Genomic DNA, 27860 nt, shown 5'->3' on the forward strand with positions numbered 1-27860 from the left:
AGACTTAAACATTGCAGTTGGATGCTGTCGAGGGAGCCGATTTCCTTATCTCAGTCACTAGGTGCCATGATGAAGCTATTATGCACCACATGGGCAAAGTGACTAATAGTCCACCCACTGGCCCTAGTCCATCCTGAGCAGCAGGGCGGATTAACCATGGAGCAACAAAATATACCAAATCTAGAGACTTATTTAGTTATTCATTTTGGGGATAGGAGAAATGGAAAGTAGGTACTATAATATTGTACTTCTATTTTTCAAATGACAAATTGAATTTAACATTGCATTGCACATTTGTCAAAAATGTGCATCACAAGTATACAACAAATTGGATTCATTTAGTGCAGCACAATTTAGAAAGAGACCTCATTGTAGGAGACTCGTCACTTCCCAATGTCTATACAAAGTGGCGAAGCAATTAAAAAAGTGAAAAGAATGCTGGGATCAATATCTGGAATAGTCAAGCACAAATCTGCACAAGCTGTACTGAGGTTTTACAATGCACCCTCTTAAATTCTGGACATCACACCAAAAATAAAATGTTACTTGTGTACCATAGAAAGTATAGAGATGAGCAAAAGGACAGTCCCGAAGTACTGGGGAGTTGAGCTACGAGGTACTATTAGAGAAATTCAAGGTCTACAGTGCAGAAGAAAGGGGAGTGGAACATTCAGCTGTATAAAATTTGAGGATCTTGCGGACGCAGCGCTGATGATACTTCTCCAGCACTTTGAGGTGTCTACTGTATATGGTCCACGTCTCTGAGCCATATAGGAGGGCGGGTATCACTACTGCTCTGTAGACCATAAGCTTGGTGCCAGATTTGAGGAGCATGCGGCAAACCAGACTCCCCACCCACCCCTTCCTTCAACCACTGTCTGTCCCACCTGTGACAGAGACTGTAATTCCTGTATTGGACTGTACAGTCACCTGAGAACTCACTTTTAGAGTGGAAGCAAGTCTTCCTCGATTTCGAGGGATTAGTCGCCTATGTTGATGATAAAATTTCAAAGGTACAGATTATTCAGAACAAACTAGGAAGGTAGGACATCTGGACATAAATTTAGTGAAAAGTAATTTTAAAACATGTCAAAATAAGTGATGTGTTTGGTGTGATCTGCCACTCAGGGTAGCAGAGGCTCGGGTAGAAATTGCCCTCCGCTGGAAACGGGTCGCACTTACCATCTTTGAAGTGTTCTGGCCGCCGCAATGGTTGCAGCGGCCTATCCGGCGAAATTCAGCTCTTTGGGGTTTTTTTCTCCAGCGGGGCGGCAGTGGATCATCATGGGGGTGGAAGTGGGCATGCAGAGGAGTGGCTGTCACTAGTGGGGCGGAAGTGGGGATGGGTCACAGTGTCTGCAGCTGTCAGTCATCAGCGCTGCGCTGATGACCTCATCGCGCTGGCGCGTCACAACTTCTCTCCCGTTCAGTTAAAGGGGAGGGCCACTGCGAACTCTGCATTCATTTTAGTTAGGTCCACTGGGCCACCAGGGAGGGTTTCGGCCGGGCCAGCGGCCTGGCACCCAAGAGGGGGTGTCAGGCTGCCTGCTGGCGGCCCAGCCGAACCCAATGGCATAATTGTTGGGGCGACCTAGCAGTTGGAGCATGCACCGATAGAAAAAGCTGTCGGGGCATCAGCTGGTCGCGGGGCCGCTCCCGCTGGGCAATTTCAGGTAAGGGGCAGTTTCGGTAGGGCAATTTCGCGAGAGGGTCCCTGCCAGATGCCGCGGCAGGAAAATAGGTGGAGTGGTCCCGGACACCGCTCCGCTCCTGAGGAAGGGCAATTTACAAAATGGCAGCCCCTCCACGGAGAGTCGGCGGCCATTCCGCGCTGCCCTGTCACCGCTGCTTTCCGACAGTCAGAGGTCTTATCGAAAGGGGCAATTTCGGCCCCACAAAATTAGGAGCGTGCAGCTGGATGCTAAACCTGCAGAGTGAGGGTAACAGAGTGGCAAGCTTCAATGAGCGGAATACGTTTTTTTTACATCCATGACTTGTTATTTTCTTATTACTGAGTTAATGAGCACTGTAGGACCCTTAGAAATGTTTGTGAGTATAAAATATTTATTATGAACCTCACTATTGGTTAAAATAAATGGGTTCACGTGAAGTTAAATATAGAGCTCAGAGCAATGACGTATAAACACGTTGTGTTTGTGCCTGTACCTGAACTATGCTGATCGGAAAATATACCCATTGGTTAATGGCTCTGCCACTGCAAGTCATCTAAAATATTCTAGGGTTGTTAGCTTTATTCAAACCCAGAGTGCGAAGAGGTCAGGATAGGGACAGGCCGAGGATACAATCAGGTCTCGAGTTCAGATGTTTGCTTTTGATGCTGAGGAAATTTCACTGAAAACTTTAATAACTAATACCTCCAAATCTCACATTTCTTCACACAAAGGGTAGTGCAAATCTGGTCCCCCAAAAAGCTATTGAGACTCAGTCGATTGAAAGTTTCAAAACTGAGATGGGTACATTTTTGTTAGGCAAGGGTATTAAGGGATATGGAACCAAGGCAGGTAAATGGAGTTAAGACACAGATCAGCCATGATCTAATTGAATGGTGGAACAAGCTCATGGGGCTGAAAGGCCTCCTCCTGTTCATATGTTCCTATAAGATACAGAAGAAAGTGGAAAAATGGACTTCCACTGAAGGCAGGCTCACCCGCCAGCAACACATTGGAAATGAAGGTGCGTTTTGAGCATGATTTTCCAACCACTTAAATTAATGGCATGATTGTGTCCAAATTTCCAACATGTGCTGCTGATGTCTGGTGCCTGATTTATGTTTCAGAAATTTCCCAATAGCATAGTCAAAGAGCAGATTGTGTAATCCACAACTGGATGGGTGACACCCCTGAAATGATGACTTCCTTGTATACGAAAGAAAGGCTCGGTTATTTTTTAATAGGCTGCCTTCGTATCTCACAACCATGCATGACCTCCTCTCTGCTGTCCATCTGTTTTCCCGCATATTAACTTTCTCCTTCCGTGGCTGCATTTTCTTCATCTTCATCATCCTTTTCGCCCTCAATCTTTTGACGATTGAACTCTTGAATCACAATGTCTTCAGCACTAGTAAAGGGGGAAAAGAGATTGTCAGTAAATTGTTATTTTGTCTTCTTTCTCTGAATGGACAACAGTTGAAAACAAAATGAGTGCCTCTTTTCCACCCTTTTCCAGGGCAACGAGTCTTCAAAAACGGCTTCCATGGTTGCTGTCAGAGAATGGAAACTTGGTGCAGCTCCAAACATGGTACCAATCTCGGACGAAGCCCTAACTTTGGCACAACAGGCTCGATCTGCTGAATGGCCTACTCCTGTTCCTATGTTAACTGCCGATTTTTAAAAGAAGCAGAGTCCTGAGACATTTAAATTTGTTTGTGAACCGCGAATTACATAGTGAAACAACAAAACATTTAATGTTACCATAACTCTGATTGTAATACCCGCTTTTTTGTAAAGCTTTACTAGCAGACCTCCTGTGGCTTTGCTAGTCTGAAGTCTGGAGCACGGTTATAATGTCTCGCTGCCAGCCTGCCTGTTCCTTTAGTGCTGTTGCTCGAAACACTCCTGTGGGAATCCAGGAAATTGTAGCTGTCTGTAGTTTTGTGATGAATTAGAGGTCAATAACTTGCTTGCAACTTTCAGTCTGCAGATCAGAACACGGGATGAAATGCGTGACTTTCTTTCTTAGTAAATTTAAATAAAAAGAAAAAGAAAATAAAAAAACCCCACCAAATATATAAAATTAGTTGTGGGCCAATGTCGTATCAACATTTCTAACTTGCAACAAATTGATCAAAGAGGCAGCTATGAACTGATATAAAAATATAATGCATGGGGAAGCAGTGAGGTGAGATTAAAGACCCAGGCAGGCTAGCGGGTGGCAGTTAAAATGGCCACGGCGACTTATCCTCACCAATCCCGCTGCAATTTTAACCTGCAACTTTGAGCAGGTGAGCGGGACAGGCAGCGGGGCCTTTCTTGAAACGTGCAGATTGGACTCTGATGACGCCATCGGGGTTCGACTGCAATTTCAACCCAAAGCTGGAGTGAAAAAAAAGTTGATCTCACTCTCTGTCCTAAATCTCTTCATTGAATCTTCTACCCCTGTCCCCTTGCTCTACAGCCACCACCGCTGGGTAATAGGTACCATGTGACAGTAAGTACTATTTTCACTGTTGCATATACCATATATTTAATAAATCTATAAATGCTTGACCTATTGTTTCAAGAACCTTATTATGAACATGTGATCATAAATACATGGATTATCTAACAGTTGCTGCCGTTAATTAAATATTGGGTGAGGGATTTCAGCCATTCTGGCTCTTTGTTTCTTCATATTTTTCTTTGAAGTGGGATCCAGAAAGTTGAGTGTGACATTTGAGGTTTGACAGACAATGCGAGATGTATCATTATTCTGTTATATTCTAATCGATCCCCCGTGGGGTTGCACACAAGGAGGCAAATGTAGGCTTCAGATGAAGTGGAGTTAGAGGCCCTGGCTATAGTATTTTCATTATCAATTTCTACATCTACAGTAATCTGTCAATGTAAACTAGTCATGTTGTAATTACACTCTCTTCCCAGTGGAGGCACTGTAGCACTAGCGATGGGAGGGAGGAGCAATACAATTATAGCGTGACACGTTTACACATGCAATTTCTGTTATTAAATGTGGACATAGGAATTAATTATGCAAAAACTTGGCTGGAAGCATACAGACTTTCAATATATGTTATAGATGTACAGGGAGGCTTTGTATCTTGCCACAAGAATGTGTCACTTTCATTACAGCTGTGAAGTTCATCCATGCAACTTTGTGTAACAATGAACCAATGGTTCACTGGAAATTGGTACTCCACCTCTTATTGTAATCATCATCATCATAAGCGGTCCCTCAAACGAGAATGACTTCCACATGAGTTCCACATGATGTTTCAATGAAGGATCGACATTCCAGTCCTGAACTCCAGTTGAAGGGTTGGAAGATGTCTGTGCGTGGATTTTTTTAACGTGTGGTGACTGTTGCACATTAGCCCCACATGGGCTTGACAAAGCTAGGCCTTTATCCAGTGGCAAGGGTTAACCAGGACGACTGGAAGCCTGCTCTGCTGCACGGACCTAGTGCGCACACATATCACAGTGTGGGCTGGCCCGTGCTGCCCCTGGGCCCTCGGCTCTTCTGGGCATCGTACCCTCATTTGCTGCACATCTGCCACGATCTCTCGCCACTCCTCCACCACAAAACACTCACCGCACCTTTGCCATGATCTCCCATGTCCATAATATTGTTGTATCCAAGTACAGACTAGCTCATCTCTCACAGCACCAGAGCAGAATCCAACAAAGTAATGGTGACATGTCTGGGTGATGCCTGACCCAATTACATCGGGGGCCTCTTACATTTTATCCTTCAGTAGTTCTCACTTCCCCGTGACCAATATTGTGACTTAGGTCTTTACTTTTAAAATGATAAACTTGCTTTATCAGATACTATGTTGTTCATCTCTGATTGGCAGATCAGTGTTCTGAACACTGCAGTGGAGCTTTATTGACTGCCAATTGCTTTCTTAGCTACAGGGGGTACTGTGAATTTACATCGGTTATGAGGAGATAATGTGATTGGAATAAATCCATACAGTTTTCAATCACTATTTTTGGTTAGTGGCATTATATGTTTGATACAGTCATGATCACAGTGCTTTTGAAAGATTCTAAAGAGAGTGATACAACTTTAACTTCAGTCTCCTGAAAAAAATGTGCTCTAGACTCAATGGCTGTTAATTAACAAACTATTGAATAAGGAAACCACATAATTGTCCAACATTACCTTGGACAGCATGTGACTGTAAATGTTAAGGGACCATTGCCTCAGATTAACTTGCAGGATGCTTTAGCTTTGTGCACGTAAGTCGTACCACAAAAACAGAATTCTAACAAAAACTAACAACGCCTTTCAGAGCACGTGCGTCCTTGATGTACAGTAATGTTCAATGAATATTGGGAACATGCTATAAATCCACACTCAATCTTCTCTTTATTGGTTCACCCATAAACTTAATCCTATAATATTTTCAATGACAATTTCGATTTATCTGGGTTTTTCTAAATCACAGGCAGGCTGAGTTTGAAGCAGATCAGTCGGCCCTGGGAACCTCAGCAGACTCCTTACTCTCTTACTGTAATACTGTGGTCCTGTATGACATCATGCTAATAGAGCATCTTAGCTGTGGCTCAGTGGATAGCACACTTATTTCTGAATCTAAAGGTTGTGGGTTCAAGTCCCACTCCAGGGACTTGAACACAAAAGAAAATCTAAGCTGACAGTCCAGTGCACTGCTGCATTGTCAGAGGTGCTGTCTTTTGGATGAGACGTTAAACCGAGGCCCAATCTGCTCTCTCAAGTGGATGTAAAAGGTCCCATGGCACTATTTTTCGAAGAGGAGCAGGGGAGTTATCCCCGGTGTCCTGGCCAATATTTATCCCTCAATCAACATAACCAAAAAAAACCCAGATTATCTGATCATTATCACGTTGCTGTTTGTGAGAGCTTTCTGTGTGTAAATTGGCTGCCGAGTTTCCTAGATTACTACAGTGACTACACTTCAAAAAGTACTTCATTGGCTGTAAGGCGCTTTGGGACTTTTGCTGGTCATGAAAAGCACTATATAAATACAAGTCTTTCTTTCTTTAATTAAAGGCAAAGCTAATGGTGGAGCGGTGCATCTGGGACAGGAAATTTGGGATATTTGCATTTAACCGCGCCTTTGCCCCTCACCTGAAGTTGCTGTACCATTTGCGCATAAATAACGGCGAGCACCAATAGTCTCACCTTTATTTTGACACCAAATTATGGCTCAATAGCTATACTTCAATGGGTATAGCACTCCTCTATATACCCCATAATAACAACCCTCCTTGTATATTGCAGACTTACCTGAAATTGACTGTAATTTAATTGAAGCAGTGAAAGAAATGAGAAAGCAGAGATTGGCGGGTTAGTAAATGATAAACAGTGCAGAACTTCGTACTTGTCATAAATTCGGTCAAATTCACACCACTCAGCGCTCAACACCACCATTCCTCAGCCAGGAACATCAGTCAATAACAATAATGAGTACCTTGTGATGTATTTCCTCTGGGCCGAGTCTGTCGGACCAGGGTCATTACTGTGACTGCATCAAGAAGCTAGATCATTACAATTCACTTCAGTTTCGCAGACTACGGAGGGGAGACATTTTTGCTTCTGATCATTATCCAATAATTCCTGTGGTAACGTGCAGCTATATGGATGCTAAGGCGATGGTCAACTGTTGAAGATCTTCATGGTTGAATCAATAGTTGACGTTCATGAAACACAAAAGGATAGTATGCAGGTACAGCAAGTGGTCAGGAAGGCCAATGGTATCTTGGCCTTTATTGCAAAGGGGATGGAGTATAAATGCAGGGAAGTCTTGCTACAGCTATATAAGGTATTGGTGAGGCCACGCCTGGAATACTGCGTGCAGTTTTGGTTTCCATATTTACGAAAGGATATACTTGCTTTGGAGGCAGTTCAGAGAAGGTTCACTAGGTCGATTCCGGGGATGAGGGGGTTGACTTGTGAAAAAAGGTTGAGGAGGTTGAGCCTCTACTCATTGGAATTCAGAAGAATAAGAGGCTATCTTATCGAAACGTATAAGATTATGAGGGGACTTGACAAGTTGGATGCAGAGAGGATGTTTCCACTGATGAGGGAGACTAGAACTAGAGGGCGTGATCTTAGAATAACGGGCCGCCCATTTAAAACAGAGATGAGAAATTTCTTCTCTCAGTGGGTTGCAAATCTGTGGAATTCGCTGCCTCAGAGAGCTGTGGAAGCTGGGACATTGAATAAATTTAAGACAGAAATAGACAGTTTTTTAAATGAAAAGGGGATAAGGGGTTATGGGGAGCAGGTGGGGAAGTGGAGCTAAGTCCATGATCAGATCAGCCATGATCTTATTGAATGGCGGAGCAGGCTCAAGGGGCCATATGGCCTACTCCTGTTCCTATTTCTTATGTTCTTATGTTCTTATATTATTATATTCTCTGTCTCGGCTGATACCACTCATAGACCCGCTTCCCACTGCCTTCAAAAAAGGAGAGGAAATACATTCTTCTTCTCTCTGGCCTGAATTGATCTCCTCAGTATTTACACTTCGATGTGAACATGGCCAATGTTCGGTGTTCAAGGGACATTTCTGAGAGTCTAGAAGACCAACTTAGCTCCTGAATAGACCGTTTATTGCAGATCAGTCCGTGATTACAAAATTCACCGGATTTTTTTGTGGATGTAATATAATTAACTAAGAATTCTAGGTTAAGGATAAAGCCAATAATCCAGGTACCATCAAGTTTAAAAAGAGTAGGAAGGAAAATTAAAAGAATGAAGGTATTGTGTTCCTAACACAGATGAGGCTGCTCACAGGGAGGTTAAAGTAACAGTGACCTCAGTCTTTAATAAGACACTCCAGAGTGAGGAACAGGCCTTAGGGGCTGGCTTATATACAGTGCTCCCAAGGGATGCTGGGATTCCTTTTGACTTTAAGGAATGAGCTCCCTGGTGGCAGAACATGGGAGTGCATGCTTTACAGATACATAACATCACTCCCCCCAAAAGTCAAAGTGAAAACTATTTACAAGGTTGGGAGCCTTTCTTTCCCTGGTGGACGCCTTGGTACAAATGTCTGTTCTGGTGTGTTGGCTGTGCCCTCGCTGGGCTGGCGTGTTGTTAGCCCTACAGGGCTGCTGGGTGAACCTGGCCTTGCTGGGCTGTTGGGTGTGATGGGTTCGATTTCCTGGTCCGGTGTGGTGTCGTTGATCCTTTGGGTGTATGTTGTGGGCTTGAAAAAGGTGGTGTCTGCTGTGGGTTGTTCAGGGCAGTCTGTGAACCACAGCCTCGTTTGGTCCAGGTGCTTTCTGCAAATTTGTCCATTGTCTAGTGTGACTACAAACACCCTATTTCCTTCTTTAGCTATCAATGTGCCCACGATCCACTTGGGGCCATGTCCATAGTTTAACACATACACAGGGTCATTCAGATCAATTTCCCGTGACAGTGGCGTGACCATTGTTTTCATTTTGTTGCTGCCGCTTGCTCTCTACCTGATCATGCAGGTTGGGGTGAACCAACGAGAGTCTGGTTTTAAGTGTCCTTTTCATGAGTAGCTCAGCCGGGGGCACCCCTGTGAGCGAGTGGGGCCTCGTGTGGTAGCTGAGCAGTACTCAGGACAGGCAGGTTTGGAGTGAGCCTTCTGTGACTCGTTTAAGGCTCTCTTTGATGGTTTGTACTGCCTGCTCTGCCTGCCCATTGGAGGCTGGTTAAAACGGGGCTGAGGTGACATGTTTGATCCCATTGCGGGTCATGAATTCTTTAAATTCGGCACTGGTGAAACATGGCCCGTTGTCACTGACCAGCATGTCAGGCAGGCCGTGGGTGGCACACATGGCCCTCAGGCTTTCAATGGTGGTGGTGGCGGTGCTTCCCGACATTATTTCACAATCAATCCATTTTGAAAAAGCATCCACCACCACCAGAAACATTTTACTGAGAAACGGGCCCGCATAGTCGACATGGATCCTCGACCATGGTCTGAAGGGACAGGACCACAAACTCAGTGGTGCCTCTCTGGGCGCGTTGCTCAACTAAGCACATACGCTGGATTGCCGTACACAGGACTCTAAGTCAGAGTCGATATTGGGCCACCATACGTGGGATCTGGCTATCGCTTTCATCATTACTATACCCGGGCGTGTGCTGTGGAGATCCGAGATGAACGTCTCCCTGCCCTTTTTTGGTAGCACTATGCAGTTACCCCAAAACAGGCAGTCTGCCTGAATGGACAGCTCATTCTTTCGCCGCTGGAACAGCTTGATTGGCTCTTGCATTTCAACGGGGATGCTGGCCCAGCTCCCATGCAGTGCACAGTTTTTTACTTGGGACAGCAGAGGATCTTGGCTGGTCCAAGTCACAATCTGGCGGGCCGAGACAGGTGATTTATCATTTTCAAACGCTTCCATGACCATCAACAAGTCTACAGGCTGCGCCACCATCAACAAGTTTGCAGGCTGTGCCATTTCCACCCCCGTGGTGGGCAATGGTAGCCGACTGAGAGCATCCGCACAGTTCTTGGTGCCTGGCCTGTGGTGGATGGTATAGTTATACGCTGGTAGCGCGAGTGCCCACCTTTGTATGCGGGCTGAGACATGAATATTTATCCCCTTGTTTTCAGCGGACAGAGATGTAAGGGGCTTGTGATTGGTTTCCAGCTCAAATTTGAGGCCAAGCAGGTACTGATGCATTTTCTTTACCCCAAACACACACACACATTAATGCCTATTTCTCAATCATGCTGTAGGCCCTCTCAGCCTTAGACAAGCTCCTGGAAGCATAGGCAGGTTGCAACTTCCCCGCAATGTTAGCATATTGTAACACACACCCGACTCCATACGACGATGCGTCACATGCTAGCACAAGTCTTTTACACGGGTTATACAATACAAGCAGTTTGTTGGAGCATAAAATGTTTCTGGATTTCTCAAAAGCAATTACTTGTTTTTTTTTCCCCATACCCAGTTCTCACCTTTGCGCAATAACACATGTAGGGGCTCTAAAAGGGTGCTTAACCCCGGTAGGAAGTTACCAAAATAGTTGAGGAGTCCCAGGAACGACCGCAGCTTTGCAACGTTCTGTGGTTTGGACGCTTTCCTTATAGCCTCTGTCTTGGCGTCTGTGGGCCGAATGCCGTCCGCCGCGATCTTTCTCCCTAAAAACTCAATTTCTGTTGCCATGAAGATGCATTTCGACCTCTTCAGCCGCAGCCCTACGCGATCCAGTCACTGGAGGACCTCCTCCAGGTTTTGTAGGTGCTCGGCGGTGTCCCGACCCATGACCAATATATCGTCCTGAAAGACCACCGTGTGTGGTACCGACTTGAATAGACTCTCCATGTTTCTCTGGAAGATCGCTGCAGCCGACCGAATTCCAAACGGGCATCTGTTGTAGATGAACAGTCTCTTGTGCGTGTTGATGCAGGGGAGGCCCTTCGAAGACTCCTCCAGCTCCTGTGTCATGAAGGCCGAAGTCAGGTCGAGCTTGGTGAACATCTTGCCTCCTGCCAGCGTCGCAAATAGGTCGTCTGTCTTAGGCAGCGGGTATTGGTCCTGTAGCGAGAAATGATTAATAGTTACTTTATAATCGCCGCAAATCCTGACCGTGCCATCACTTTTGAGTATTGGAACAATCGGGCTGGCCCACTCGCTGAATTCCACTGGGGAGATGATGCCCTCGTGTTGCAGCCTGTCCAGCTTGATTTCCACTCTTTCTCTCATCATGTGAGGTACTGCTTGCACCTTGGGACCAAGTGGATCCGCACCTACGCCCCGGAAAAGTTTCCAATGCCTGGCTCAAAAAGGGAAGGAAATTTGTTAAGAACTTGGGTACATGAGGCCTCATCGACATGTGATAAAGCTCGGATGTCATCCCAGTTCCAGTGGATTTTGCCTAGCAAGCTCCTTCCAAGCAGTGTGGGGCCATCGCCTGGGGCACTCCAGAGTGGCAGTTCATGCACTGTGCTCTCGTAGGTGACCTTGACCATGGCGCTGCCCAGGACAGTGATAAGCTCTTTGGTGTACATTCTCAGTTTCATGTGGATGGGGCTCAGGGCTGGTCTGAGTGCCTTGTTGCACCACAGTCTCTCAAACATCTTTTTACTCATGATGAATTGGCTAGCGCCAGTGTCCAGTTCCATGGCTACGGGCAAGCCATTCAATTTTACGTTTAGCATTATAGGTGGATATTTCATCGAAAATATGTGCACCTCGTGTACTTCAGCATCTGCCTCCTCTCTCTGAGGCTCGAAATTGCTTTGATCCACCATGGACCGATCTTCCTCTGCCACATGGTGATTAGCAGGTTTTGCAGAGCTTGCAGCTCGTTTGCAAGCTCGTTGGAAGTGCCCCATTGTTCCACAGCTCTTGCAAACATACCCATTGAAGCGGCATGAATAGGCTGAATGGAGGCCTCCACAACACCAACACGGTGTGAATTGCCTTGCATTCATCCTTTGTTGGGGACTCTGAGTCATTTGGGTCACCTGAGGCCTGCTGGCAGTTGCAGACTCATAGGTTCTGCCCTGTACATTTCTGCTCGCAAACACAGTTCCAGTTAATTTATGAACATTGCTAGTACTTGTGTGCTGAGAGATTTGTTTGGTGTTATCACTGGTGGACATAAACGCCTGTGCTATTGCAATGGCCTTACTGAGGGTTGGTGTCTATACAGTCAAAAGTTTCCGTAGGATGGCCTCGTGGCCAATGCCCAGTACAAAAAAGTCTCTGAGCATTTGCTCCAGGTAGCCATCAAACTCACATTGTCCTGCAAGTCGCCTTGGCTGGGTGACGTAGCTCGCCACTTCCTGACCTTCAGATCGCTGGCACGTGTAGAACCGATACCTCGCCATCAGCACGCGCTCCCTCGGGTTAAGATGCCCCCGAACCAGTGTACACAGCTCCTCATACGACTTATCTGTGGGTTTCACCGGAGTCAGAAGATTCTTCATGAGGCTGTAGGTCGGTGCCCTGCAGACTGTGAGGAGGACCGCTCTCCTTTTTGAAGCGCTTCCTTCTCCGTCCAGCTCGTTGGCTACAAAGTACTGGTCTAGCCATTTGACATAGGCTTTCCAGTCCTCACCCTCCGAGAACTTGTCCAGATGCCCACAGTTTGCTGCATCTTTGCGCTGGATTCGTATTCTCGTCGCCAGTTATTGTGTTCCTAACACAGGGAGGTTAAAGTAACAGTGACCTCAGTCTTTAATAAGGCACTCCAGAGTGAGGAACAGGCCTTAGAGGCCGGCTTATATACAGTGCTTCCAAGAGATGCTGGGATCCCTTGGGACTTCAGGGGATGAGCTCCCTAGTGGCGGAACATGGGAGTGCATGCTTTACAGATACATGACATCAGGTATAATAGTTAAGTGATACCAAGCTGCAATTTCAAAAGCCTATAATTTGTGGGAGAGAGTTAAGATTGAGAGCAGGTAACAAGCGCTGTAGTTTTGGAAAAGAATAAGCTGATTAGGAAATGGTCTGGAATGTAGGAAGCAGGATTGTGAAAGTTCAATTAGTACTGACAAAGTAGAAAGAGGCAAGAAACATTTTGAAAGATGGCTTGATTTTAACTCTGGGCCAGTTTACGGCGGGTGAGTAGTGGTGTGACTGAGAAACTCACTGGGCGGGAAGTCAGCAGGAAGCGGTGGAAAATTGCGCAGTCGAGGTCAAGTTGTCGGGGTGGTCCTGCAGGGGGTTGTAAGGGGCGGGTCGGGGCACTGCGAATCCGCAGCAGGGGAGGCCTAAGCTTTCCTTGTGGCGCCTGGAGGAACACTCTTCCTCCGCCTCCAGGCCGCACAAAGGAAGTTAATAACAAAAGCTTTTTGGGGCCTCTTTTGGTCCTGATCCACGTCACTGCTAGATTGACTGGATGGGAAACTCACTGCAGCTTCTCCCCCTGACCATTGAGTTAAAATTGCAAGTGAGTCTCGATGATGTCATCGGGCCCCGATGTGCTTATGCAAGAAAGGATCCCGCTCCAGGCCTGTGCACATCCTGACGTGTACGCGCTGCGAAGAGCAGTCAGTGGAGGTCTCAGGACCAGGAACTCGCGTGGGCGCAGCAGCTTCAGGTAAGTGTGCATCTTTTTAAAGTTTTTCCCTCGATTGCCCGCGGGAAGCAGCCGACTGAGATTCCTGAGCCAATACTGTTGGCTCCATTGGAATTTCAAAGCCTTTTCCAAATTCAAATCCACTCAGTTCAGATATACTTGGATGATTACACGGTTGACCAGTTTGAATTAATTTGTATTTTGGATTCTACCTTTGTACTTTTCCTTTGGGACTAGGCCTGTGATCAGCCCTAGAATTGGTGTTAGGATCAGTACTGGGACCAAGATTTGCCCGAAAACTGGTCATTTGCCCTGGGATTGGATCTGGGATCTGCTCAGCTGGAAATAATACTACAGAACCTATAACAGTACTTACCCTCAGAGGGTTTAGGGTGCATCAGATAAAAGGGAATCTCCACGACCACCTCACTGAAATGTAAGAGAAACAGAGTGCATCACACCAAAGGCAGAAGGTATCATCATAATCAGAATATTTAATGACTGAAATAATATCCCAACAGTTAACTAATCAACATAATTCAGTCGTGACACTGTCCCCATGAAAGCAATGCTCAGAATTATCACATCTTTGGTATCTGGCAATCAGCGTTCTCGTTTACCTTGAAGTGAGGACTCCCAAGATGCTGAGGAAAGGAAATCAAAACAGAAAAAATGAATAAGAACACAAATGCAACAAGCCTGATTAAAATACATGACATACATGGGCCTTGAAATTGCTCAATGCAGCACCCGTTTTACGGGCACTACTAGGACTACTAAATCCGCAGTATGGTGGGCAGGAAGCATGTGCACATTTCCGTCCGGAAGTGCACCACCCCCAATTTTGGACAAGGATAAACAGGAGACGTGTTTTATCCATGTCTGAAGCAGGTGTTAGGCACTTTGCAGATGCAAATAAGAGACCAGTGACTTCAACTCTATTTACTCAACCACTCTACATGGTAGCGAGTTCATTGTTCCCACCACTCTCTGAGTAAAGAAGGTTCTCCTGAATTCCCTATTGGATCCTCATTGGTAAAGGCACTACCCAGTGAAGAGCCTAGCCAATGAGGCCAGGAAGACCTCAGGTTCGATGCCTTGTCTATACTGAGATGGCTTATCTCAGCTGGGATAGTGGTAAATGTTGCTACAATGGGGCTAAGGAGAGGGTGCGGGGGTGGGGGTAGATCTAATCACTATTGAGTGACCACTGCTGGGAAGATTGCATGCATGAATGGTATGAGAATTGGCATAGTGCCCCTTTGGCTGAATAGATCACTGGAGTCCATTGTCTGGGCTTTACATACAATTAATGACTACATGAGCAAGGTACCGGAGGGTGTGCAGCTGTACCCAAACACAAGTCTATACCTTCAGGAGAAGAGGAGGAAAAATTGGAGAGAGAAAAAAAACACAAGCTAAAAGGGTTTTGACTCAAACGTCTCTGGCGCTTGTGAAACCAAGTTCATGAAATGACAAAATTCCCAGCACCATTTCCGCCCCCACAATTTCGAAGGGATATCCATAACGTGTATCAGATGGCAGCAGTTATTAAAATCAGAGTTCCAGTAATCTGTTTTCAGGATTGTGTCTAGAAATGTCAAAAAATCTATTCCGGATAACAAAAGCCTGATTTTTAAAATGGAAATTTTGCTCCGTTTCTATCTTGGATGTAGCTGTTAAGAGTTTCAATGAATTTTAATCGTCAACATGGCAAACATAGAAACATAGAAAATAGGTGCAGGAGTAGGCCATTCGGCCCTTCGAGCCTGCACCACCATTCAATAAGATCATGGCTGGTCATTCCCTCAGTACCCTTTTCCTACTTTTTCTCCATATCCCTTGGTCCCCTTAGCTGTAAGGGCCATATCTAACTCACTCTTGTACATAGCCAATGTATTGGCATCAACAACTCTCTGCGGCAGGGAATTCCACAGGTTAACAACTCTCTGAGTGAAGAAGTTTCTCCTCATCTCAGTCCTAAATGGCCTACCCCTTACCCTAAGATTGTGTCCCCTGGTTCTGGACTTCCCCAACATCGGGAACATTCTACCCGCATCTAACCTGTCCTGTCCCGTCAGAATCTTATATGTTTCTACGAGATCCTCTCTCATCCTTCTAAACTCCAGTCTCTCCTCATATGTCAGTCCTGCCATCCCGGGAATCAGTCTGGTGAATCTTCGCTGCACTCCCTCAATAGCAAGAACTTCCTTCCTCAGATTAGGAGACCAAAACTGAACACAATATTCCAGGTGAGGACTCACCAAGGCCCTATACAACTGCAGTAAGACCTCCCTGCTCCGATACTCAAATCCCCTCGCTATGAAGGCCAACATACCATTTGCCTTCTTCACCACCTGCTGTACCTGTATGCCAACTTTCAATGACTGATGAACCATGACACCCAGGTCTCGTTGCACCTCCCTTTTCCTAATCTGCCGCCATTCAGATAATATTCTGTCCTCGTGTTTTTGCCCCCAAAGTGGATAACTTCACATTTATCCACATTATAGTGCAGCTGCCATGCATTTGCCCACTCACCTAACCTGTCCAAGTCACCCTGCAGCCTCTTAGCATCCCCCTCACAGCTCATACCGCCACCCAGTTTAGTGCCATCTGCAAACTTGGAGATATTCCACTCAATTCCTTCATCCAAATCATTGATGTATATTGTAAATAGCTGGGCTCCGAGCACTGAGCCCTGCGGCACTCCACTAGTCACTGCCTGTCATTCTGAAAAGTACCCGTTTATCCCGACTCTCTGCTTCCTGTCTGCCAACCAGTTCTCTATCCACGTCAATATATTACCTCCAATACCATGTGCTTTGATTTTTCACACCAATCTCTTGTGTGGGACCTTGTCAAAAGCCTTTTGAAAGTCCAAATCCACATCCACTGGTTCTCCCTTGTCCACTCTACTAGTTACTTCCTCAAAAAATTCCAGAAGATTTGTCAAGCATGATTTCCCCTTCATAAATCCATGCTGACTTGGACCGAGCCTGTCACTGCTTTCCAAATGTGCAGCTATTTCATCCTTAATAATTGATTCCAACATTTTCCCCACTACTGATGTCAGGCTAACTGGTCTATAATTACCCGCTTTCTCTCTCCCTCCCTTTTTAAAAAGTAGTGTTACATTAGCTACCCTCCAGTCCATAGGAATTGATCCAGAGTCGATAGACTGTTGGAAAAAGATCACCAATGAATCTACTATTTCTAGGGCCACTTCATTAAGTACTCTGGGATGCAGACTATCAGGCCCCAGGGATTTATCGGCCTTCAATCCCATCAATTTCCCCAACACAATTTCCCATCTGATAAGGATATCCTTCAGTTCCTCCTTCTCACTAGACCCTCGGTCCCTTAGTACTTCCGGAAGGTTATTTGTGTCTTCATTAGTGAAGATAGAACCAAAGTATTTGTTCAATTGATCTGCCATTTCTTTGTTCCCCATTATAAATTCACCTGAATCCGACTGCAAGGGATTCAGGTGAATTTGTCTTCGCTAATCTTTTTCTCTTCACATATCTATAGAAGCTTTTGCTGTCAGTTTTTATGTTCCTGGCAAGCTTCTTCTCGTACTCTATTTTCTCCCTATTAATTAAATCCTTTGTGCTTCTCTGCTGAATTCTAAATTTCTCCCAGTCCTCAGGTTTGTTGCTTTTTCTGGCCAATTTATATGCCTCTTCCTTGGATTTAACACCATCCTTAATTTCCCTTGTTAGCCACAGTTGAGCCACCTTCCCCATTTTACTTTTACTCCAGACAGGGATGTACAATTGTTGTAGTTCATCCATGTGATCGTTAAGTGTTTGCCATTGCCTATCCACCGTCAACCCGTTAAGTATCATTTGCCAGTCTATTCTAGCCAATTCACGTCTCAAACCATCGAAGTTACCTTTCCTTAAGTTCAGGACCCTAGTTTCTGAATTAACTGTGTCACTCTCCACCTTAATAAAGAATTCTACCATATTATGGTCACTCTTCCCCAAGGGACCTTGCACAACAAGATTGCTAATTAGTCCTTTCTCGTTATACATCACCCGGTCTAGGATGGCCAGCTCACTAGTTGGTTCCTCGACATACTGGTCTAGAAAACCATCCCTAATAAACTCCAGGAAATCCTCCTCCACCGCATTGCTACCAGTTTGGTTAGCCCAATCAATATGTAGATTAACATCACCCATGATTACTGCTGTACCCTTATTGCATGCATCCCTAATTTCTTGTTTGATGCTGTCCCCAACCTTACTACTACTGTTTGGTAGTCTGTACACAACTCCCACCAGCGTTTTCTGCCCCTTGTTATTCCGTAGCTCCGCCCATACCGATTCCACATCATCCAAGCTAATGTCCTTTCTTACTATTGCATTAATTTCCTCTTTAACCAGCAATGCCACTCTGCCTCCTTTTCCTTTCTGTCTATCCTTCCTAAATGTTGAATACCCCTGGATGTTGAGTTCCCAGACTTGGTCACCCTGGAGCCATGTCTCCGTGATGCCAATTACATCATACCCGTCAACTGCTATCTGTGCAGTTAATTTGTCCGCCTTATTCCGAATACTCATCGCATTGAGGCACAGAGCCTTCAGGCTCGTCTTTCTAACACACTTTGCCCCTTTAGAATTTTGCTGTAATGTGGCCCTTTTTGCTTTTTGCCTTAGATTTCTCGGCCCTCCACTTTTACTTTTCTTCTTTCTATCTTTTGCTTCTGCCCCCATTCTACTTCCCTCTGTCTCCTTGCATAGGTTCCCATCCCCCTGCCATATTAGTTTAACACCTCCCCAACAGCACTAGCAAACACTCCCCCTAGGAGATTGGTTCTGGTCCTGCCCAGGTGCAGACCGTACGGTTTGTACTGGTCCCACCTCCCCCAGAACCGGTTCCGATGTCCCAGGAATTTGAACCCCTCCCTTCTGCACCACTCCTCAAGCCACGCATGCATCTGAGCTATCCTGTGATTCCTACTCTGACTAGCATGTGGCACTGGTAGCAATCCTGAGACTTTTGAGGTCCTACTTCTTAATTTATCTCCTCGCTCCCTAAATTCGTCTTGTAGGACCTCATCCCGTTTTTTACCTATATCGTTGGTACCTATATGCACCATGACAACTGGCTGTTCACGCTCCCTTTTCAGAATGCCCTGCACCCGCTCCGAGACATCTTTGACCCTTGCACCAGGGAGGCAACATACCATCCTGGAGTCTCGGTTGCGGCCGCAGAAATGTCTATCTATTCCCCTTACAATTGAATCCCCTATCACTATAGCTCTCCCACTCTTTTTACTGCCCTCCTGAGCAGCAGAGCCACCCATGGTGCCATGAACTTGGCTGTTGCTGCCGTCCCCTGATGAGTCATCCCCCACAACAGTACCCAAAGCATTGTATCTGTTTTGCAGGGGGATGACCGCACTACCTTCCTTGCACTGCTCTTCCTGTTGGTCACCCATTTCCTATCTGACTGTGTATCCTTTACCTGCGGTAAGACCAACTCACTAAACGTGCTATTCACGTCATTCTCAGCATCGTGGATGCTCCAGAGTGAATCCACCCGCAGCTCCAGTGCTGCAATGTGATCCGTCAGGAGCTGCAGGTGGATGCACTTCACGCACACGTAGTCGTCAGAGTCACCGGAAGCGTCCCTGACTTCCCACATAGTGCAGGAGGAGCATAACACGTGTCCGAGCTCTCCTGCCATGACTTAACCCTTAGATAAACTTAAATTGGCAACAACAATGCTAAGTATTACTTACTGATAAAGAAAAGAAAAAGAAAAACTACCTACCAATCACCAGCCAATCACATCCCCTTGGCTGTGACGTCACCTTTCGATTTCTTTCTACTTCTTTTTTGCCTCCCTGCTGCAGCTGCACTGGTTGGCCTCCTCGACGACTGCTGGCCTCTTGTAGGCCTCCTCGACGATGCTGCCGCTCCGCCTCCCGACTCCTTGCTGGGCCTTCTTGACGACTGCTGGCCTCTTGTAGGCCTCCTCGACGACGCTGCCGCTCCGCCTCCTGACTCCCTGCTGGGCCTCCTCGACGATGCTGCCGCTCCACCTCCCGACTCCCTGCTGGGCCTCCTCAACGACTGCTGGCCTCTTGTAGGCCTCCTCGACGACGCTGCCGCTCCGCCTCCCGACTCCCTGCTGGGCCTCCTCGACGACTGCTGGCCTCTTGTAGGCCTCCTCGACAACGCTGCCGCTCCGCCTCCCGACTCCCTGCTGGGCCTCCTCGACGACTGCTGGCCTCTTGTAGGCCTCCTCGACGATGCTGCCGCTCCGCCTCCCGACTCCTTGCTGGGCCTCCTTGACGACTGCTGGCCTCTTGTAGGCCTCCCAACGACGCTGCCGCTCCACCTCCTGACTCCCTGCTGGGCCTCCTCGACGATGCTGCCGCTCCACCTCCCAACTCCCTGCTGGGCCTCCTTGACGACTGCTGGCCTCTTGTAGGCCTCCCGACGACAGTGCCGTTCCGCCTCCCGGCTCCCAGCTGTGAGAACTAAGCCATGGCGCAAATCCCCTGCCCATCCATATCCTGTCCCACCCCATCTGGATTTGCTCTTGGCAAGAGGTGGCAATACTGATTGAAATAAGGTTACCTACCCTCCCGGGGAGACTATCACCTTCACTTTAAGCAGGTAGGACACAACGATTCCCAGGTCCTCTTTGTGCAGTTCTGGTCTGAGCCTGTTGAGATACACAAACAAAAGCACAAGTGAGAAAGTGATTGTGGTGGGGAAAGGGAAGTACAACAGAATGGACAGAATGAGCCAGTATTCAGGATGTTTGTGCGTTTATTATCCGTAAGTCTAACTTGTTGTCATTGTCTACCTTCCAGGCATTGGAAATAATTTCTTACACTTTCTCCACATTTTCCGACAATGCATCAGATATACCACACCTTAATCTGGACAGGTAAGAGATGAGGTAATGTTTCAATGGTGGAAAGTACAGACTGGGTAGGGCTAAGATGGTGAAGGCCCTGGGGGAGGGTTTGAATGGGCAGAAGCTTAAGATGGAGGGAGATAGCGGGTGGGTCGAGATAGAGAGGAGTCTGGACAGAATTGAGATGGGTCAGATCTTAGGCAGGGAAGAGATGGGGTGAGACATTGGGTAAGGGTGAGATAAGCGAGACTGGGCAGGCTTGAAGTGGAGGTGAAACACATGGGTTGAGATTGAGGTGAAGGGGGAGTGGGGGCGGTGCTGGGTGGGGGGGAGCTGCGGAAGTGGAGACCGGGCAGGGTTGAATCGGAGTTGAGATTGCAGGATTGAAGTGGGGAGAATGGGGAGAGATGAGATGTAAGAGATGTGGGCAGGATTTTAATACAAGGTTTCATTGTTAATGAAAGGTTGTACATGTTGAGGGAATGAAGAAAAATCCTATTTGTTCGGCTGAAATTCATTCGAATATATCTCGGTGTGCGGTTGATCAGCGTTACTCCTTTTGGATTAGATTAGTACTTCACTTGTAAAACTTGATTTATATTCTGTACCACTTTCTTGTGAAGGTTAGTGTAGTTTGTTATGGAGTGTACAACAGGAGTAGGCTGTCAGCCATGCACTTAATATTGTGTATGTAGGCACTTTGTTAATGACTCCACGAGGCAGGGGTATAGCACTTGAACTGTACAGATTGTAGTCCTTTATTGTAGCTCCTAGAGTCCGGACACCAAGAGGTGAGCTCCCTTTTATACTGGGTTACCTGCAGTGTACAGGTGACCCTTAGATCTCCATCAGCAGCACCCTCTGGTGTACAGGTAAGGTATATACATGGTGAAGGTACATTCAGGTCTAGTATTACAGTACATCAGTATATCATTGGCATGCATGCATAACAACACTCCCTCCTAAGCCTTTCCCAAGTCTTTATTGCCATGACATAGGGAGGTGCTCAGTAGTGGGCTGTGGGAGGTTGTGTGGGTGCCAGGTGTGATCCCTGTGCTTGAGGCTGCCCACATTCATTCCCCACCGCCCCCCCCCCCCCCACCCCACACACACAGACCATGTGGGTGTCACTGTTGAAGGATTCCTCAGTGGTGGAGCCAGTGCAATGGTAAGGTACATACACTGTAGAGTGGGTAAGTGGTGGTGGGCAGGGCCACAGGGCTGAATGGGCTCCTTGTCCTCCATTGGTGGTGGAAGTCTGGTCATCCCAGGGTCCGCCAGGAATGCTGGCCCTGGTGGCCAGGGGGTATAGGGCCGATCTGGGGCAGGTTGCCAGTGGTGGTGGCCATGCTGCCCATTGACTGTTGTCCCTGCAGTGGGTCTGCTCCAACTGGGTGTGTGTGAGCCCTTCCTGGGGCAGCACATTTGTCCCAAATGCCCAAGCTACATGGTCAGGTAGCCCGCTGGACCTGGGGGTCTCCCACGGGGAGGATACCTCTGGCATTTACTTGTACCTGTAGAACCTGCAGGGTGACTTGGACAGGTTGGGTGAGTGGGCAAATGCTTGGCAGATGCAGTATAATGTAGATAAATGTGAGGTTATCCACTTTGGTGGCAAAAATAGGAAGGCAGAATATTAGCTGAATGGTGACAGATTAGGAAAAGGCGAGGTGCAACGAGACCTGGTTGTCATGGTACATCAGTCATTGAAAGTCGGCATGCAGATACAGCATGCGGTGAAGAAGGCAAATGGCATGTTGGCCTTCACAGCGAGAGGATTTGAATATAGAAGCAGGGAGATCTTACTGCAGTTGTACAGGGCCTTGGTGAGGCCACACCTTGAATATTATGTACAGTTTTGGTCTCCTAATCTGAGGAAGGACATTCTTGCTATTGAGGGAGTGCAGTGAAGGTTCACCAGACTGATTCCCGAGATGGCAGGACTGACATATAAAGAAAGATTGGATTGACTAGGCTTATATTCACTGGAATTTAGAAGAATGAGAAGGGATCTCATAGAAACATATAAAATTTTGATGCTATTGGACAGGTTAGATGCAGGAAGAATGTTCCCGATGTTGGGGAAGTCCAGAACCAGGAGTCACAGTCTAAGGATAAGGGGTAAGCCATTTAGGATCGAGATGAGGAGAAACTTCTTCACTCAGAGAATTGTGAACCTGTGGAATTCTCTACCACAGAAAGTTGTTGAGGCCAGTTCATTAGATATATTCAAAAGGGAGTTAGATGTGGCCCTTATGGCTAAAGGGATCAAGGGGTATGGAGAGAAAGCAGGAATGGGTTCCTGAAGTTGCATGATCAGCCATGATCATATTGAATGGTGGTGCAGGCTCGAAGGGCCGAATGGCCTATTCCTGCACCTATTTTCTATGTTTCTATGTTTCTAACCCGGTGTCCTTTAACAGTCTACTTTCTGCATGCATTGGCTCCATCACAAATAGTCGATTCTACACTGATATCTCTCTTCACATTATCACCTTTAGCACTTGCAACATTTTCTTGTGTATCGGTGTCTCCATACAGGATTACATTTATCATATTAAAATTTCTAGCATCATCATTTAACAGTACAAACTTGTTGCTAACATCACTTTCACAAGCATTCATTACATTTTTTTCATTTGTTAATCCGGCGTCACAATTTAACATTACATTTGCATACCTGCATTTGCTTTCTTCACTTTTAACTTTAAAGTCCTTGGCATCGCTGTGCCGAGAGTGAAACTGCACAACTCCGTGGGTTTAATTTCCTTGGGTTACTGGTCTCCTTTAAAGGGGCTTTCCAATCCAGTTCGCCGCTCGGTGCCACATGTCGCTCCTCCAACGCTGCCCCTCGTGGTCTGGTCGCGGCCATTTTGATTCTAGGTTCTTCGCTTCGTGGTGCGGCCACCATCTTCTTCTCGCTCTCCTCGAGGTAGGCTGTGGTGATCTTTTTCTTCTCAGGTTCGGCCTCAGATGTCAGGAATCCACCTTCCCTCGGAGTCTTGCCATGGCCCGGAACGTGAGGTTTGGACGTTCGGGTTGGGTGATCTCGCCACGGAGTTGTGCAGTCATCACCGCGCAGTCACGCTGGATGGTAGGATTTCTATGTGCTGCGATGAATCCAATTCAGGGCTGAGTGGGATGTCAATCACTAGGGCCCGGAGGCCGTCGTCACTCCGACCGATTTGGACCTGCTTCATCCAACTTCTTCCCAGCAGCGTTAGACCATCACCGGCAACCATCCACAAGGGGAGCTTGTTCATTGCGCCGCCCTGGGAGACGTGGACGCCCACGCTGCCAATGACTGGGATGGTGCCTTTGGTGTAGGTGAGCAGCTTTGCCTGGATAGGAGACAGTTTTGGTCGTTCGGCGGGATTGTTCCAAAGTTTATCGTAGGTCATCTGGCTCATCAAAGACTGGCTCGCCCCTGTGTCGATCTCCATCGAAACTGGAACTCCGTTCATGTCCACTTCCATCTTCCAGAGGGAACTCTCGGTGGAGCAGGTATAAATTCCATACTGTTCTTCCAGGGATTGAGCAGCTTCGTCTTCATCAGTGTCGGAGCCCAGGTGATCAGCCAACTTTTCAGCGACGCGGTGAGTAAAGCTTTTTCTGCACATTCTCTGAAGGTGACCTTTTGCGTTGCAGCCTTTGCAGGTATAGTCTTAGTTGCGGCACTGGTGGGCCCTGTGGTTTCCTCCACAGCACCAGCACGGGGCTAGCCAGTTGGCCCCATGTGGCGGACTCAGGGTTGTGGGACTCGGGGCAGCATTTCTGCCTTTGAAGGTCGCCATTCTGTTCACTGCACTCATTGGTTTAGAGTCTTGGGTGTGGGTCATCATTCGTTTGGAGTCGCAGACCGAAATCATGAAGGCCTGGCTGACTTCTGCAGGGTGACCATGATCTCCGCAGAGAGCAGTTTGTGGAGGAGGCCCTCGTGGCTGATTCCAATAACAAAAATGTCCCTTAGTGCTTCGGTGAGGTGGTCGCCAAAATCACACGGTGCAGCCAACCTTCTTAAATCTGCAGCATACTGAGCAATTTCTTGGCCTTCGGGTCTCTGGTGAGTGTAAAACCGGTGCCTGGCTGTGAGGATGCTTTCTTTGGGTTTCAGTTGCTCTTGTATTAAGGTTACGAGCTCCCCATAGCTTTTCGTTGTTGTCTTCGCTGGGGCTAGCAGGTCCCGGACGAGGTCGTGGATAATGGGCCCACAACTACTAAGCACGATGGCCCTGCGCTTGTTCGCCAGTGTGGTCGGTGAGTCCCCATCCAGGTCATTGGCTATGAAGAACTGTTCTAACCTTTCCATGAAGGTGTCCCAATCTTCCCCATCGGTGAATTGTTGGAAGTTGCTGAGATTAGACATGTTGTGCATAGAATTCGTAACCTCGTCGCCAGTTATTGTGTATGTAGGCACTGTGTTAATGACTCCATGAGGCAGGGGTATAGCACTTGAACTGTACCGACTTTCGTCCTTTATTGCAGCTCCTAGAGTCCGGACACCAAGAGGTGAGCTCCCTTTTATACTGGGTTACCTATAGTGTACAGGTGACCCTTAGGTCTCCAACAGCAGCACCCTCTGGTGTACATGTAAGGTATATACAGAGTGAAGCTACATTCAGGTCTAGAGTTACAGTACATCAGTACATCACTGGCATGCATACATAACACTTACATGGTACTGGAGGCCAGGTTTGTGTTCTCATGTCTGAGATTGCCATCCAAGGCCAGGCCACGTTTCTGTTGGTTGTTTTCCAGAGTAGGGGTCAAGCTGTAGACTTTAGTGAAGGTAGAATTGGCAGCCACGGTGTCACTAGAATCACATACAATGCACATGTTAAAATTAACAGGCCTAGTAACAAACACTTTTCTAAATTGGTTAGGGAATGATGCAATCTTCTAATACATTCAGAGCTATTATTCACATTCCACTAGCAGTGTGATCTCCAGTGCTTATTTTTTAAGGTATTGTTTATTTTCCCCCTGTGTCATGTAGCATTCTCCAGCTAAGAGGACAGGCAAGTGGCCAACTTCCAATGCAACTCAATAACTGGCCACTGAGAGGTACATCAATGTAACTTAAAGTGACCCTCTGATTTTCCCTCTGTTTCTTTTTGTGAAGGAGAGCTTATTTTCCATGGTGGTATGAGTGAAATTTGTGAGTCATTATTTAGGGAAATGAAGTGGCAGCCACATGAACTTAAAGCAGGGAAAATAGAGCTTGTGCTTAATATACACACACAGACACACACACACACACATGTGCACACATTTCGAAACATATCCTCCCAAGCAACATGATGCTACTTGTACTGATGCACATAAAACTCCTACCCCTCTTCAGCACATGCCAAGAATGGGAACCACTTAGTATCTGCCCTTCAGACATTCGGAGAAACAAGATTGGACAATCACGTTTATCAGGCTGTTGCAAAATGTGATTATCTAATCTTGGTTTTTTTTCTCCAAATGACAGAACTTAAAGAATTAGACAAAGAATCTGATAGTTATTTTGATAAAAATGTTACGGTGCTCCCTGTCAGAATGAATGAAGACTTTCATGGTAGACAAACTCTAGAGGCCTCTATTCCAAAAAGATAAAAGGATTTTCTCCTCTTAATCTCCCACAGAGAAATGCCTGGGAATTTCCTGGGATCGGCTCCTGTTCCGTCGCCATAACTTCAGCAGATGTGCGGCGGAAACCGCGTTTACTCGATGATGTGTAGGTCCAGCTGAGTAAAACTCTCCTCACGCGTTGTCCCTGGTTTCCTGCACTTATTGCCCTTCTCTTGCCACGCAGCAATGCAGAGAAGACTGATACAGCACGGTGGCAGCAGAGTGAGTCAGAAACACCACTACTGGAATCTGACACATTGGTGCATCTAATTGCAACACAATGTCTCACCCATACCACAGTATAGAAGGACACACACACATATTATATATATATATATATATATATATATGCAAACACTCCCACAACTTACTTTGGTTCTTCCGTACAGACTGTCTTTGAATATTTGTCAAGTTGATAGAGGACTACATCTGTGACCTGGTCAACTGATTAGACAAAAGGACAATGTAATTCACAATAGCTGACAGGTAACACTGATAGCACAGTACTAGCAATGCCTTTTCTGATGTGGAACAGCTAATGAAATGTTGAAAACCAAACATCCTCTGTCGGCTTGCTGGTGCCGTTCCCCACATCCTTTCCGTGGTTCAGTATTTCACACTTAGGATTCTGCTAATGTTCTAATTCTGCTAAACTGACTGGAAGAACGTTTTTGAGCACACAATGTAACTTACTGACAAGTGTAAAAGGTTGCACGTTATTGTGACAAAATAGTGGGCAACGTTAATTCAAAATGAATTAAATATAATTAGCACAAGGTGACTCAGACAGGGATCTAGGAGCAAGAACGCACTTATCACTGACAATGTCTAGGCAATGTGGTGAGGCAATTAATAAAGCTTACAAGTGCTGGGATATATAGCTGTGATAGTGGAATACAAGCCTACTCAGGTTATACAATGCATCGGCCAGAGACCACTCACTGGGGACTGTACACAGTTCTCATCACCACACTATTAAAAGCTCTGGACCATGATCGGGTGTGGGGGTGTGGGTGCAGGGGTTGGGGGTGGCGATGGGGAGAAAGCCGGGGACAAGGGAGGCCCTAGGCTTCCTTGTGAGGTCTGGAGGGGCACTCCTGGCCCACAAGGACACCTAAAATAAAATTAAATGAATTACCTCGGTGGATCTCTTCCGGCCCCACCAGCCCCCTCCCGCAGGTCTGGCCTGATGGGGAAGCCTTCACTGCTCCCCCTACTCAGGCCTCTGACTAATACTGCAGATCCGGTCCTGATGACAACACCGGGAACCGATCTGTATATTTATAGTAGGACCCTGCTTCCACTGTGTGGATATCCTGCTTGCCTGCTCAAAAGAGCAGGTTAAGATCGGAACGCAGCGGGAAGGCAGCGGGATAAGAGGGGGCGTCGCTGTCTTCATTTTAACTTCCCAACCCCCCCCCCGTCCCCCCACCCACCTTCCTTGGTTTCCACCAAGCGGGGTGAGTTAAAATTGGAGCCCTTGTGTCACACCTTGTACATCAGCATTCCCATGTCACAGAAAACAAACACAATTGTGTAAATAGGGCAATTGCGCCTACCCGATAAATTAATCTTCTTCACCACCTTACTTGTGTCATTGGTAATGCGGACAGTGACTTCAATAGGTTCACCATGGTAATACATCTGTAAAAGAATCACATGTAGCTTACAGA

General features: G+C 46.7%; 1 protein-coding gene across 1 annotated transcript in view; it reads right to left on the bottom strand.

Annotated features, from left to right (window-relative positions):
* Positions 1-2978: 2978 nt before the first annotated feature.
* The window catches only part of LOC139266103 (arrestin-C-like), a 57586-nt gene continuing 32704 nt past the window's right edge, over positions 2979-27860 (bottom strand). The window contains exons 10-17 of the mRNA XM_070883951.1: positions 27747-27831; positions 26559-26631; positions 25247-25384; positions 20290-20373; positions 14310-14333; positions 14066-14118; positions 6094-6106; positions 2979-3078 (exon numbers count right to left, since the gene is read on the bottom strand). Of these exons, the coding sequence (XP_070740052.1) occupies positions 2979-3078; positions 6094-6106; positions 14066-14118; positions 14310-14333; positions 20290-20373; positions 25247-25384; positions 26559-26631; positions 27747-27831 (570 nt within the window). The remainder of the gene's footprint in view (positions 3079-6093; positions 6107-14065; positions 14119-14309; positions 14334-20289; positions 20374-25246; positions 25385-26558; positions 26632-27746; positions 27832-27860) is intronic.

This window comes from Pristiophorus japonicus, chromosome 6, assembly GCF_044704955.1.
Source record: "Pristiophorus japonicus isolate sPriJap1 chromosome 6, sPriJap1.hap1, whole genome shotgun sequence".
NCBI lineage: Eukaryota > Metazoa > Chordata > Chondrichthyes > Pristiophoridae > Pristiophorus > Pristiophorus japonicus.